Source organism: Strongylocentrotus purpuratus, unplaced genomic scaffold (genome assembly GCF_000002235.5).
Source record: "Strongylocentrotus purpuratus isolate Spur 01 unplaced genomic scaffold, Spur_5.0 spur5_scaffold_2, whole genome shotgun sequence".
NCBI lineage: Eukaryota > Metazoa > Echinodermata > Echinoidea > Camarodonta > Strongylocentrotidae > Strongylocentrotus > Strongylocentrotus purpuratus.
This window is the reverse complement of record NW_022145605.1, coordinates 20,455,289-20,470,136: the sequence shown is the minus strand read 5'-3', so window position 1 is coordinate 20,470,136 and position 14,848 is coordinate 20,455,289. Positions and strand designations below refer to the sequence as shown.

The window sequence follows — 14,848 nt, the reverse complement described above, 5'->3', positions numbered from 1 at the left end:
ATATAAACTTTATCCATTTTGTATCACTCAATGAGACGGGATACCATAAACAAGGAATGCGAATGTAGTCAAGATTGTAATCATCATAAGGAAGAGAATATCATGAGGTTTGTTTGTAATATTAAAGCATGTCCTTGAGTTTGAGTCGATAATAAAAGGGAAAGCCGAAGAAAAAGTAAAATCGTATTCTACACCTTTTTCAAGCTTATTGCATGAAAAAACAGCATTTTTTTAGTTTATCACATTGGAAGGTTGCGTTTAGGAGAGCCATTACTTTGAACATCGTATTCCAGACCATAATTGATCGCAAGTTTCGCGAGAATATTGAGGCCCGATTTGATGACGTCGTGGGGTGAAGTAAGTGCAAACCCGGAAGTATCGGTCGTTGGACAGAGCTGATAGATAACTAGCTTACCGGAGTGATTGTCTCGTCGAAATTAACTCGATGAGAGCGAAATGTTAAATGCTTTATCTGTAAATCCCATGACCCATCTGGTCTGAATAACACAAAGTATGAGATATTTAATTACTTACTACTTTAATTCTCATGTAAATCTTTGTTTTTATCCTTCTGCCATCTTTACTTTCTATCTTTTTTTAGGTTATTCTTTGTTTTCATATTTCAATTACCTTCTCTTCTTATCTCTCCTCATGTATTTCTTCGTTGTTGTTATTGCATCATTTTCTCTTTATATCTTTACTTATGTTATTCTTTGTTTTTACCCTTCAAGTATCTTCTCTTTCTGTCTTTCCTTATGTATTTCTTTGTTTTCGTCCTTCTATCATCTTCTCTTTCTATATATCTTTCTATATTTCTGTGTTTTTCTCAAGTTATCTTGTGATCTTCCTTTATGTTATTCTTCAGTTTCAACTTCTTTCATCTTCTCTCCCCATCAGAATACGATTTTCAAAGTAGCCATTAACCTAAACAAGACCTTCTAAAGTGATAAACTAAACGCTTTTGTGTTTTTCATGCACTAAGCTTGAAAAGGGTGTACATTTATGTTTGTTCGGTATTGTCCTTTAACAAAATAAAATAGGGACCCAAACCTGAGAGCCTCATGACTTTCCTCTTTGATGTAATCTCAACTGTTATGTTGTTTTTATATTTTGTATGGTTTAATTTGGAACACTTCTTCACATTTTTGCTTTCTTTCATTCATTTGTAAGGTTTTATGGCACTTAACATTTGTTGTATGCAGATACTGTTGTGATCCTCTAGTTGTTAATCATTTATACGGGAAATTTCCTGCCTTCTTTAAGCGTAGCAGATTCCGAGATCACGTGTGAATTAAGACAAACCGCGCCATAGTCGATGATTTTGCATGCATCTCACAGTGGTAAAGGCAAGCTCTGGATGCTGAACATAAAATAAAATGCTCTTGAGGACTTTTAAGCAATACTGTTCTCAAGACATTCTTCAGGACAGTATTTAAAGTACCATAAATGATTATAGACATAATGATCATGGGTTTGTAAGACATTTCTCAGAATCCTTAACTGGAAATTAACTTACAGCTTTGCATGTCAATCATTATAGCAAAGAAATGAACATTACAATTAAGTACCAATATGTACCTATAAAAGGAATTAATGTTTAATAGACTGACTATTTTGTTAAGTTAAACTCATTACGTTAGGTGAATGATCAAACTTACTGGTCGAAAGGTATTCTGTTGCGATATAAAAATGTATGTAATTCCATTTGATTCCGTACTTAACTTTCAAATTTTGCAAGATAAATTTAAGGAACTTCTTCATACTAGTTCGAATCCCGAATTTTGATAACAAATTAGATAGAAGATTATCATGTTTTTCTTTGATTTTATATCATGTTCATTCTAGCATTAGTGTTTTAAAATCCTCTCATGTATCATAGTTGCTCCTGTCCCCGGAAAGATTGGCATAGAAGATGGTCGCATAGGTACTAGTAGTCTCTCTGCGTCATCTTGCTGGGATAACAATCATTGCGTAGCTCGCTCTCGACTCAATCAGCCAGAAGAGGGCGCTCTAAGAGGAGCCTGGTCAGCTTCAGTGAGTATACATGTTACATCCCACTTTCTTGTCATCCGAGATTGCAAAGCTACATGTACTCTCACTGGCTTTAATGTAGTGCGCAGACTCAATTATTGCTTTCCCATATGTTCATTCGCTTTCCTTTGTGTAAAGTTATAATAATAATAATAATAATAATACTCAGTTATTATATAGCGCTTATTAGAATCACTAAGCGCTCCCGAACTTGGATATTATTACCCCGTCTTTAGCTGTCCTGCCATCGCGGCGCTCTAGCATTTCAAAGAATTAATTCCTGCCAGGTACACATTTATTATTATTATTATTATTATTTATTTGACCAATCGGAAAACATACAATGAGTATAACAATCAGATAATACATAGATATTTCATAATACATTCAAACAATTTTAGGAAAGTGGAGAGGAGAGAGAGAGAGAGAAAGAAGGATTCAATCTGCTGGTCGGGGATGACTAATGCAATTGAAATTGCTATTACTCGAAAGCATGTCACCCCAACCTTGGTTGAGTGTGGCAAATGTAGATTAATGTCTTTCCAAAGGGCATTAGTGCCGCGGCAGGTCTCGAACCGCGGACCTTGTGATCGACAGTCCGGCGACTGAACCACTCGACCACGGCACCTCTAGTATCAAAGTATTGACTATTTTCAAGTATTGAAAATTAAACCGCTCATAGGCCTAATCATCAGGTAAGATATATCATTGGAAACTCCGAAAATATATTAATGGAACTTCTTGTGCCAATCACAAATTCATGATGATGCATTGATAGCACCATTTCTCAGCAAAGCTGCCCATTAAAACTCACCTTTGTGTCAGAGACGAAAAAAAACAGTCATGTTTCATAATTGTTTGTGATGAAAATGAAATAACCACCTCATCCATTAGATAGGATTTGTTACCTGTCATTACCTGTCATATAATGCGCCTAGTTATACTTGACCTGCTTATATTCATAAGATTAGTTGGTCCGATTGGTAGAGTCCATCCATTCACTCATTGTGATTCACTAATTTTCACAGCGGAACGATGTGAACCAGTGGATACAAGTTGACCTCAGTGCTACCTTTGAGGTCACCGGAGTCATCACACAAGGCAGGAATTACAGCTATGAAGATTGGGTCACGTCCTTTCAAATATCTTACAGCATCGATGGCCAAGACTGGACCATGGTGGAAGACTATGAGGAAGGACCAAAGGTGAGACAGTTTAAAACACCATCCAGGGCCCACAATAATGATTTAAGTTACTGTAATTTCCCCGGAGAAAAAAGAGGAAGAGAGAGGGGAGAGAGAGAGAGGAGAGAGAGAGAGAGAGAGAACAATAATGAAAGGAAGTGAGAGACAGAGTAAATAAGAGAAAGGAAGACAAACGGAGGGATACAAAGTAGAAAGTTAGAGAGGGGAAATAAGGAGCTGCAAACACGTGTACATTTATATTTTTTAGTCAACTAAGGAACAAGAATCACTGGATGAAGCAATCTGCATAAAGACATACAATACACAAACTACAAATCACAGCTATCTGGTATAGCCCTACTCTCATGTCACATTATGCAAGTTCCGCTCAAAGAATTTAATTTAGAATAATATATTACATATATATATATGGCAAGATCAACAGTACATAAGTCTCTCATCTGGAAGAGCCGAGGCCTATCTCTCAGTCTGAAGGTTCGTCTGCTTTAAGCAACTTCTTTCTCTATTGCGACTTAGGGAAGTGAGTCCTGGGCCATGACAAAGAATGACAGAACCTACAGGAGGCTGTTGCAGGTGTCATGGAAAGATAAAAAGACAAATGTGTGGGTCCTTGAAAAGATTGGAACAGACTTGATCATCAGAAGAGGAATCATGGAAAGAAAACTTAACTATTTTGGGCACATTGTTAGGAGATCTGAAGGTGTTGAGAAGCAAATACTGCAAGGAGCAGTCGAAGGAAAACGAGGTAGAGGTCGTCCACCAATATATCTTGGACTGATAATATCAAGAAAGTGTCTGGACAAGGAATGAAAGGTGCAACACAAATGGCAGGTGAAACAGTTGCACGGCGTGCTCTCGTGAAGACCACAGCAGCGCTTTACAGCGCCACCTGAAGTTGATGATAATGATATTATAAAGAGTTGGGATTGATATCAAATTACAATCTTTCAATTCAAATCGATTATTCCTACTATCAAAGTGTGAAACCCTTTGGAAAGTTGTATATTGTCAGAACGTTTATTTCGGTAACCGTACTGATTTGATTTGTACATTAATACAGATGTTTCCTGGTAATTCTGATCGAGATAGCCTAGTTGAAAATGGAATCAACCCACCTGTGACAGCTAGGTTCATCCGTCTCCATCCTGTAACTTGGCACAGGCACATCAGCTTGAGATGGGAACTCATTGGACAGGGTCCTGTTACATGTAAGCTCAAGATAATTTTATTAACATTTCCATATACTAAGTCTAATAATAATAATTATACATAAAGCGCAGATACTTTGCATATAATATTCGTCTATGCTACAAGAGCTCGTGATTTGATTAATATCTGCAATTCTACAACATAACGTTAGGTGACAAGACGTGCTTTTGGTTTTGACTTAAAAGCACATTCGATTGTGATTTCCTAAACTCTAATGGTAAGTTATTCCACAATTTTGGGCATGCGGTAATATTAATAAATTGACAGCAGGCTCTCATTAAAAAAATAACATCCCATATAAACTTTATCCATTTTGTATTACTCAATGAGACGGGATACCATGAACAAGGAATGCGAATGTAGTCAAGATTGTAATCATCATAAGGAAGAGAATATCATGAGGTTTGTTTGTAATATTAAAGCATGTCCTTGAGTTTGAGTCGATGATAAAAGGGGAAGCCGAAGAAAAAGAAAAACGGTCGTATTCTACACCTTTTTCAAGCTTATTGCATGAAAAAAAAACAGCATTATTTTTAGTTCATCACATTAGAAGGTTGCGTTTAGGAGAGCCATTACTTTGAACATCTTTGAACATCGTATTCTAGACCATAAAAAGCTTAGTGTATGAAAAAACAGCAGTGTTTAGTTTATCTTTTAAAAAGTTGCGTTTAGGAGAGCCATTACTTTGAACATCGTATTCTAGACCATAATTGATCGCAAGAATATTGAGGCCCGATTTGATGACGTCATGGGGTGAAGTAAGTGCAAACCCGGAAGTGTCGGTCGTGGGACAGAGCTGATAGATAACTAGCTCACCGGAGTTATTTTTCAGCTTCTCTCTCCAAACAGAATACGATTTTCAAAGTAGCCATTATCCTAAACACAACCTTCTAAAGTGATAAACTAAACGCTGTTGTGTTTTTCATGCACTAAGCTTGAAAAGGGTGTACATTTATGTTTGTTCGGTATTGTCCTTTAACAAAATAAGATAGGGACCCAAACCTGTGAGCCTCGTGACTTTCCTCTTTGATGTAATCTCAACTGTTAGGTTGTTTTTATATTTTGTATGGTTTAATTTGGAACACTTCTTCACATTTTTGATTTCTTTCATTCATTTTTAAGGTCTTATGGCACTTAACATTTGTTGTATGCAGATACTGTTGTGATCCTCTAGTTGTTAATCATTTATACGGGAGATTTCCTGTCTTCTTTAAGCGTAGCAGTTTCCGACATCACGTGTGAATTAAGACAAACCGCGCCATAGTCGATGATTTTGCATGCATCTCACAGTGGTAAAGGCAAGCTCTGGATGCTGAACATAAAAAGAAATGCTCAAGTCATACTGTTCTCAAGACATTCTTTAGGACAGTATTTAAAGTACCATAAATGATTATAGGCAGGAATGATCATGGGTTTGTAAGACATTTCTCAGAATCCTTAACTGGAAATTAACTTACAGCTTTGCATGTCAATCATTATAGCATAGAAATCAATTCATATTCAAGGTTTTATTTCGAAAAACATAAGAGTACAATGATGCACATGCTGCAGCTAATAAGCTGAAATGTATGTGTTTACAATGATCGAGGATACATATACAATTAAGTACCATTATGTTCCTATGAAAGAAATAAATGTTAGACTGACTATTTTGTTAAAGTTGAAATCATTATGTTAGGTGAATGATCAAACTTGCTACTTGAAAGGTATTATGTTGCGATATAAAAATGTTATAAAATTTTATTTGGTGATACGTATGAAATATACGTATCACCTTTTGATTTCGTCAAGATTTGTATTATTTATTTATTTATTAGGTGATACGTACGAAGTCTACGTATCACCTATTGATTTCGTCAAGATTTGTATTATTCACAAAAAACTATTATTATTCTTCCTCGATTTTGTTCGCAAGAAATCTCAAGAATGGATAAACCCATTGTCATGAAACTTTCAATTATGATAGATCTTAGTCTAAAATAGAACTGCGTGACTTTTCAAAGACTCAAAGTCATCGTGACGTCATCCAGGCGCCATTTTGTGAAAATCAACTTATGATCATATCTTCATAACGGAAAGTAATTTTTCATTCATTTTTATCATGATCAAGGTCAATATCCGTCCAATCAATATCAGTTTAAAAAACGCGCGCATGCGCGTGTGTCCGCGCGACAATACGCGCGCAAAATTTTAAATTGCTCCAAATCATCTCAAATTCATTTTGCATACGTTTCATGCCATTAAAAGCATTTCATAACAAATCGCGCAAACGCGCATTTTCGCGCGTTTTCGTCCGTCACAGCCGAACGCAAAATAATTACCGGTCAATTTTTTTTGACAGGATATTCCTCATATATGTCCGAACAATTTGATACCATGTTTATCTCTTTATCACTATTAATAAAGGAATGAGCGTCTGTTCAAGGCGTATGCGCGAGTTTTGTAATACATAGCATATATTGGCAAAAACGTGCCTATAAAAAGTCCATTATAGCTCTTTGGGATGCCTAGAGACTCCCCATTCTTTTTTCATATTTGGATAGAGTATGAGTAGGAGATATGATTTAATGTCTCATTTGGCCATTAAGTACATCGTGACGTCATTATAATAGCCTTGGAAGTCAAAATACGTATACGCACATTATGACGTCAGCATATTCATGGAAAATCGAATGTATCTCTGTAAATGTTGATCAATTTTCTTCCAAATGTTGATATGTTGTAGCTGAGACAATCCTCCACAAGATCATTACCAATTTGTATTCATTTTGATGACGTCATTATGGTGAAAATTGCGATTAAACGCGACATATCAGATATTTGCTTAATATGCGTGTTATGCCTATGGGAGGTAATTGATACTACATTCCAGTCTAGACTTGTTCATTATGTTGCGTATGCAGTGCGTCAAAATATCAGTTCAATGATTGATAGGCTCTGTTTTAATAGTGAATTAATAGTTTAATCATATTAAAATTATTTATCGAATACCTGAAGGGGGCGCTATACCACTTTTAATCATGGTCATCGTCATTTAAAACCAAAAAATCATCATCAATATCGTCAAGGTATTCATGAATATTATCATTAGATCATCATCGGCACACTTTCATGATACAAAAATAGCTTACGTATCACCTAATTCGTCAAAGTGACGAATTAAAGTCTAGTTGTGATTTTGTATTTATTCATACCTGAGAATTCATGTCTAGCGAAATAAAAATTAAAGTTATTTGAAAACAATTCGGATATTATAACTCCTGTGCTGTTTTGGCAATTTACACAATAAAGAGATACTACAGGCCTATATTAACAAATACAATATGGATGCGGATAGTTGTGGGTCATTCGACAAATTACAGAAAATATATTTGTAACTTTTTAGGCTTCATTGAATTTACAACGTTTGATACTATCCGTTATGAAATAAATTCTGTCTGTGGACTCTGAAGTATCAAATTCATAAATTGTTAACATTTTAGTTGAGGAAACTTCCACTTCATACAACGGCCAAACAAATTGAATTGAATCCATTTTTTATAAACTCCATTAAATTTACCAATAATGATGGCATTCCTTATACCACAAATATAAGGAATACAATTGAATTTTGTCTATATGGATCCCGATAAAACTTCCGAATGTTTAACATTTTAGCTCAAGAAACACCCACTTCACACAGTGACGAAACAAACCCAACTGAATCTCGCGGTGATGCAGTAGTGCGTCCAGTGGGTAACATGACAAGTCTCCCTGGTGTCATCTACATTCGCTGGGGCAACGATGTATGTCCTGAAGATGCAGAACTCATCTATTCAGGTTGGTATAGATGGGTAATATTAAAAAAGGAGGGAAATCTGAACATGGTTTGACATGATTGCAAGGACTTTCTTAAAATCGAACACAGGCAATTTCAATAGCCTTGTCCGTCTGTGATATTAAAATTTGCGAATACTTTGACGTATATCAAATATGGCAGGGAATGAAATATCTGCGAGTTAATTTTTCGAAAGTCTTTGCTAACTTGTTTCAATGTTAGTGTAATCTACAATTACACCAACTGGATTGTTTAAAGAAAGTTGTTTAAAAAGGAGCTGTTGTTCAGTGGGGGTTGTTTACAACAAAAGGGTTGTATAATGGGGTATAAATTGGGTTTGATACTCTGAATAAGTGCATCACTACTTCGGAGTCTCTATATAGGTATATGAAGACTAACAATATGGTAGGGTAATTCTGCAATTCATGAATTAGCGCCAAAACAGTGCCCATTTTGCATGAGCGTGCATGCACGCACGTATAAACTGCATATATATGGATGCATGCAATCTCTAAGGCAAAGAATTTAGCACACGTTATAACTGCGTGCGCAATCAGTGCCGCACTGCATGACGCGACGATTTTAAGTCTACCTATATATATTCTGAAATTTGCGTACAGATACTGAAAATTTTAACTGTGAACTTACGCTATAAGTAAAAAAAACAACAACTTCAAATTGGTTAATAGAAAAGTGATTTCAATTAAGCCATTGAATCCCCAGTCACTTAGAAGCGCGTCGGTAGCTTGGTCGGCCATGATGTGAAATAAAGCTTTTAGCCAACATGCACTTTACTGGGACGTGAAACATGACGTCATATGTAAACAACATTGTCTAAAAGCTCTCGTATAGTAAATATAGCAGTCATTAAATTTTAAACAGCGAATGTTTAACAAAATTACTTTCGTTTTGAGCAACATTGTTTACAATTTGTTCAACTGTTGTTTAAGATAGTAAGTGAACATCACTTTTTTAAGCAGCGTTTTTACTGTGTAGCGCTACACCACGACACCCCTGTACAAATTGTTTGGAAAAGTGAGGTATAAGTAATCCCATTACCAACAATGATGATTAGCCCAAGTGAAATATTCAGATGTCATCACGTGCTGAAGACGTGTCGTAGATTATGTCATTAGGCAGTAGATCATATGGTTCGAGTTTCGAGTCCCATTACCAACAATGATGATTAGCCCAAGTGAAATATTCAGATGTCATCACATGCTGAAAAGGTGTCGTAGATTATGTCATTAGGCAGTAGATCATATGGTTCGAGTTTCGAGTCCCACCCCCGTACTAATGTCCTTTGCCAAGAATATTTATCTACATTTGCAACTCTCCACCAAGGTTTAAATGGGTTGGAAATTATTCCTTGAATATTCCCAGGAGTTGCCTTCAGTGGTTGTCGTTGGTTCCATATATCATGCTCCATTTCGATTCTGATGAATTTGAACATAATAAGTGGGTTTACCTATATTTGTGTTACATTACCTTGTGAATTGTTCAGGTTCTATTGGAGGTGCACACTTCACTCAGACTGGTAGCGGCTCAAACTATCTCTGCATGCCCGACGAGCCTATCTATGACGAAGTAGAAACTTCCGAACACGCTGATCGAGCCCTACTATACTCTTCTGAATATCAAGTCAGTGGTGGTCCTTCACGCGTCCAACCAATGCATGACCATACTCCGACCTGTGCAGTATGCAGGGCGCCCTCTGGCCGCACCAGCAAACTTATGATTCCTGCCCGCAACGTATGTCCTTCTCAAGAATGGCGTTTAGAGTACGCTGGTTATCTTATGGCAGAGAGATACACACACAAGAGATCGGAATTTGTGTGTGTGGACCGAGAGATGGTTCCTAAAGCGGGTACCCTGGGGAATCAGGATGGTGTGCTGTTGTACATGACAGAAGTTCGGTGTCAGGTGGGTGATGGCTTGGATTGTGGACCCTACATCGATGGTTACGAAATTACTTGCGCCGTCTGTACTATCTAAAGTCCTACTAATACATTTTCATTGCGTATAGTTTGACACGGTTGGCAGTTTTTGTCATGCTTTTAGAACATCTTAGCTTCATACACACATCAGTGATAAAATTGTACACCTTTAGTTTAATACAAACACAAGTGATAAAGTGTAAGCCTTAGTTTCATACACACAACAGTGATACAAATTAATCGCACAAAAAAAAACTGTAAGGTAGCCGCGCTGCCCATAAACTAAGTTTTAACATGTAAACCAATGGGGGTCGCAACTTTTTCTCTGGTATCCAGAATCTTTCGGGAATAGTCGCTCATGAATGGGGATCGCAGCTAATTTTAACTAATTTTCTGGTACCCAGAATCTTGCGGGAGAATGGCTCAAATCACACCTACAATTTCGACCAATCAGATGGCTAGATTTCTAAAGAGAGGTATATAAACCCATTTATCGTTGAATATAATGGTCAATATAAGAATTTACTTTAATTGAACGGAATTGGAAAGACATTGTCTATATCATTTCAAATGTGTTGAGGTGTGCTTAATCTTTGCTAAAAGGTTTAACGGGAAATCGTTAAAGATCAATCTTATCTGGTATGGAAATTAAAAAAAAAAAAAACTATGTTTCTTAGTCATTTCATATCAGGTATTTTTCTGGTACCCGGAATCTTGCGGGAGAATGGCTCAAATCACACCTGCAATTTCGACCAATCAGATGGCTAGATTTCTAAAGAGAGGTATATAAACCCATTTATCGTTGAATGTAAAGGTCAATATAAGAATTTACTTTAATTGAACGGAATTGAGAAGACATTGTCTATATAATTTCAAATGTGTTGAGGTGTGCTTAATTTTTGCTAGAATGTTTAACGGGAAATTGTTAAAGATCAATCTTATCTGATATGGAGATTTAAAAAAAACAACTATGCTTCTTAGTCATTTCATATCAGGTCTTTCCATCTATGTGTGTTCATGCTCAAATAAATAGGAAAGAAACATCTTTAAACCTTGTTTACCTGTTTATTATTCTATAGAGTTACAACTTGGGAATGATCTCGATGGTTAATTTTACAGAGCTCACTGGCCTCTTTTAATTATAAAAAAATAAATAATAAAACAACAAAATCAAACGAAATTAAAATAAAGCAATCAAGAACGCATATTATCTATGCATAACAAAATCGCAATGACTTTCAAGCAATTAATTCGAGCGCAATCTAAATTAGTCCTGCCCTATTGTATTGCCTTCAGAAATCAAATTCAGATTACGCAATTTCACGAAATTGTATGGTATGAAGATTTCCAAAGGTGATGGACAAAGCTAATGGAAATGCCTTACAGTTTGATTAACAAGTGTACGCTTTATGAGTGCCATGTAAGATTAGAATACATTTCAGATGTGGAGGGGGGGGGGGGAATCAAGAGAAAATTGTATTGCAAAAGAAGAACAAATCGTTTGTTTGGCATTGGTCGATCAGTGAGAAATCAGACAACATCTATTCATCTAAAATAGTATCTCTCTTTCTCTCTCTGTCTCTCTCTTCTACATCTTCTACATCTTTATTTTCTCCCTCTCAATCTCTTTGTTGTCTATGTGGTACTTTCAATAACTATCTTTCAGTCTGTCTCTCCGTCACATATACTCTCCTAATTGTTTTTCCCTTTCTTTCTCCCTTCCTCCTATAATGTCTCTAGCCCTATGTAGATATGGATATGTCCATACAAAATGAACCCTATTTAACTCTCAGAATTACAAACCCTCGGTTTAACGAACTTTTGGAATGACGCAACAATGTCATGTTCAAAAGTATGAACCATCTGGTATGGAAAATTGAAGTTTGGCATTGCGAATCTTCGGAATGATGAACCTTAAGAGACACAAGTGTCTCTCGAGTTACAGACCAGGCTATAGCCCACGAGACCGACAGTGACGGTATCGTAGGTTCTCTAGAGGGTTCGCTATAGACCAACAACACTTTGGACCCTCAGTGCTCGTCTCGTAGGCTGGCGACCTAATAAACGAACCTTCATAAAACGAGCATAATGACGAGTGCCTCCCTCTATTGGTATATGTTTTTTACTTATCGATTTGTCTTTTACCTTTATCTTGTTTTATGTGAACATCACTGAACATTCATCCAAGACATACATTTATTTGAAAATAAACATCTCGGGTCAAAGTATTTTATTTCCCTCATCTATAGTTTTGGTTTATTGATATTCGACAATTTATTCTAAGAATGGAATGTGGGCGGTTGAAACTGCATAATTATCTGAAGATCACTTAGTTTTAAATCATGTTTTCACAGCTCACGTCGTTTCGCAGAGGTTTTTGTCTTGAATAAGAATAATTCTTTTGCTACTCTGAATTTTCTGACACAAATTTGTATTCCTTATCACAGAAGTGTGATATGAAACCCATTGATCGTTCAATAATTATGTCAATCAGGCGCGTACGCAGGGGGGGGGGGGGGGGGGGGGGGTTAACCAACCCCTTTAACTTTTGTATGTATGTGTTTTGGGGGAAAACACCCCCCCCCCTTTATGTGATTTATAATTTTAAAAAAAGAAGAAGAAATTGTGGTAATGGGTGACCCCAAAAAGCTGACCTAACCCCCCCCCCCCCCAACGAAACGAAATATCGACCGGCCAAATTTTCAAATTTTGGGACACCAAAAAAAAAAAAAAGAGTCCTCCAACATAGCTCACTGCGGCCTCTTTTAATTATATAAAATGATTCAATTTATCGACAAAATCAAACGCAACTTAAACTAAAGCAATCAGTAACCCCTTTATTATCTATGCATAACAAAATAGCAATGACTTTCAAGAAATAGATTCATGGGCAATCTAAGTAGTCCTGCGTTATTGTATTGTCTTCAGAATCAAATTCAGATTACGTAGTTTCATGAAATAGCAGTGTTCTCAAATATACAATGGTGATAGCCAAGGCTAATGAAAATGCCTTACAGTTTGATTAACAAGTGCCCGTTTTTTGAGTGCCATGGCAGATTATACAACATTTCAGATCGGGGGAGGGGGGGGGGGGGCGGCGTAGGGGAATCATGAACAACTTAAATTGCAAAAGAAGTAGAATTGTGTTTTGGTATTGGTCGGTCAGTGTGAAATTGGACATCATCTATTCATCTAAAATACATCTCTTTCTCTCTTTCTCTCTCTGTCTCTCTTTCTCTTTCTCTCTCTTTCTCTCTCTCTTTTCTTTCTTCTGCATCGTTATGTTCTCCCTTTCTATCTCTTTGTTGTCTACGTGGTATTGTCAATAATTATCTTTCAGTCGGTCTCTCCGTCACACACGCCCTCTTTATTGTTACCCTCTATCTCTCTCCCTTCCTCCTATAATGTCTCGAGTCCTACTGAGATATGGATATGTCCATGGAAAATGAACACTACTTAACTCTCAGAATGACAAACCTTCGGTTTAACGAACTTTTGGAATAACGCAATGATGTCTTGTTCAAAAGTATGAACCATCTGGTATGATAAAATCATGTTTGGCATTGCGAATCTTCGGAATGATGAGCCTTGGGCAAAACGAGTGGCTCCCGAGTTACAGACAGGGCTACAGCCCACGAGACCGACATTGGCGGTCTCGTGGGCTCTCTAGAGAGTTCTCTAGATCGAAAGCACTTTAGACCCTAAGTGCTGGTCTTAAGGTTTTCGCCCTCATAAACAAACCTTTGGAAAACGAGCATAATGACGATTGGCTCCCTCTATTGATACCATGCCTTTCACTTATCGGTTTGTCTTGTACCATTATTTTACCTTACAAGCAGGACCCGCGGAAATCCGCGGGATTCTAAAAGGGGGCGAGGGGTGTAAATATGAAAGAGACTCTCTAAATTAAAACCACCAAGAACTCTATTTGCCATTCATAAAAAAAACCGATCCAACTCTACCGGTAGTTATTCTTTAAGCCTCTTTCACACTGAAACTGCGTAGAGTTGCGTAGTGTGGCGTACCGACTACGCATAAATTAGGCTGCGTATTAATGGAAAATGTTGCTTCACTGTAGTCCCTGCGTAGGTTATGCGTAGGCTAGCGTACAGGTTTGCTTATGGTTGCTTACGGTTGCTTACTGTGTGGAAAGCTTTTACTGCTTTGTCGATCTGGCGTAGGGTAGCGCACTGTTGCGTAGGCATGGCGTACAGTAGCGTAGTGTTGCGTAAAAAGGCGTACTTTCTGTGTCAAGTTTCTGCGCCGAAAGTACGCGAAAAAATTTAAACATGTTGAATTGTTTGCGTCCATCTTGCGTACCCCTTTGCGTCCCTCAGCATATAGTAACGTAGGCCAGCGTAGTTAGTACGCAACACTACGCAAATCTACGTATGGACCCCACGCCAATTAGTGACCTGCCAGTGTCACAAATAAAGTATTGAAAATATGCTCATCTGACCCTAATTAAATGCCTAAAACCCCTGAGCTTTCGGGGGTTTATGGCCCCTTGAAACCCTTGGACCTCACGCCTATATACACTCAACCCGCTGCGATCTAGCTGATCCCCCCCCAACTTTGAAAAACGTTTCTTGGAGCCTGCATGTAACATGTAGGAATGGTGCATGGTGATGCATATTTTTTCTGCACCC

At 37.3% G+C, this 14,848-nt stretch overlaps 1 protein-coding gene across 1 annotated transcript in view; it reads left to right on the top strand.

The window, feature by feature from the left end:
* The window catches only part of LOC585784, a 54,738-nt gene extending 43,488 nt beyond the window's left edge, over window positions 1–11,250 (top strand). Inside the window, exons 20-24 of the mRNA XM_030991935.1 lie at window positions 1,880–2,034; window positions 3,060–3,236; window positions 4,297–4,444; window positions 8,103–8,264; window positions 9,767–11,250. Of these exons, the coding sequence (XP_030847795.1) occupies window positions 1,880–2,034; window positions 3,060–3,236; window positions 4,297–4,444; window positions 8,103–8,264; window positions 9,767–10,257 (1,133 nt within the window). The 3' untranslated portion in view covers window positions 10,258–11,250. The remainder of the gene's footprint in view (window positions 1–1,879; window positions 2,035–3,059; window positions 3,237–4,296; window positions 4,445–8,102; window positions 8,265–9,766) is intronic.
* Window positions 11,251–14,848: the final 3,598 nt, after the last annotated feature.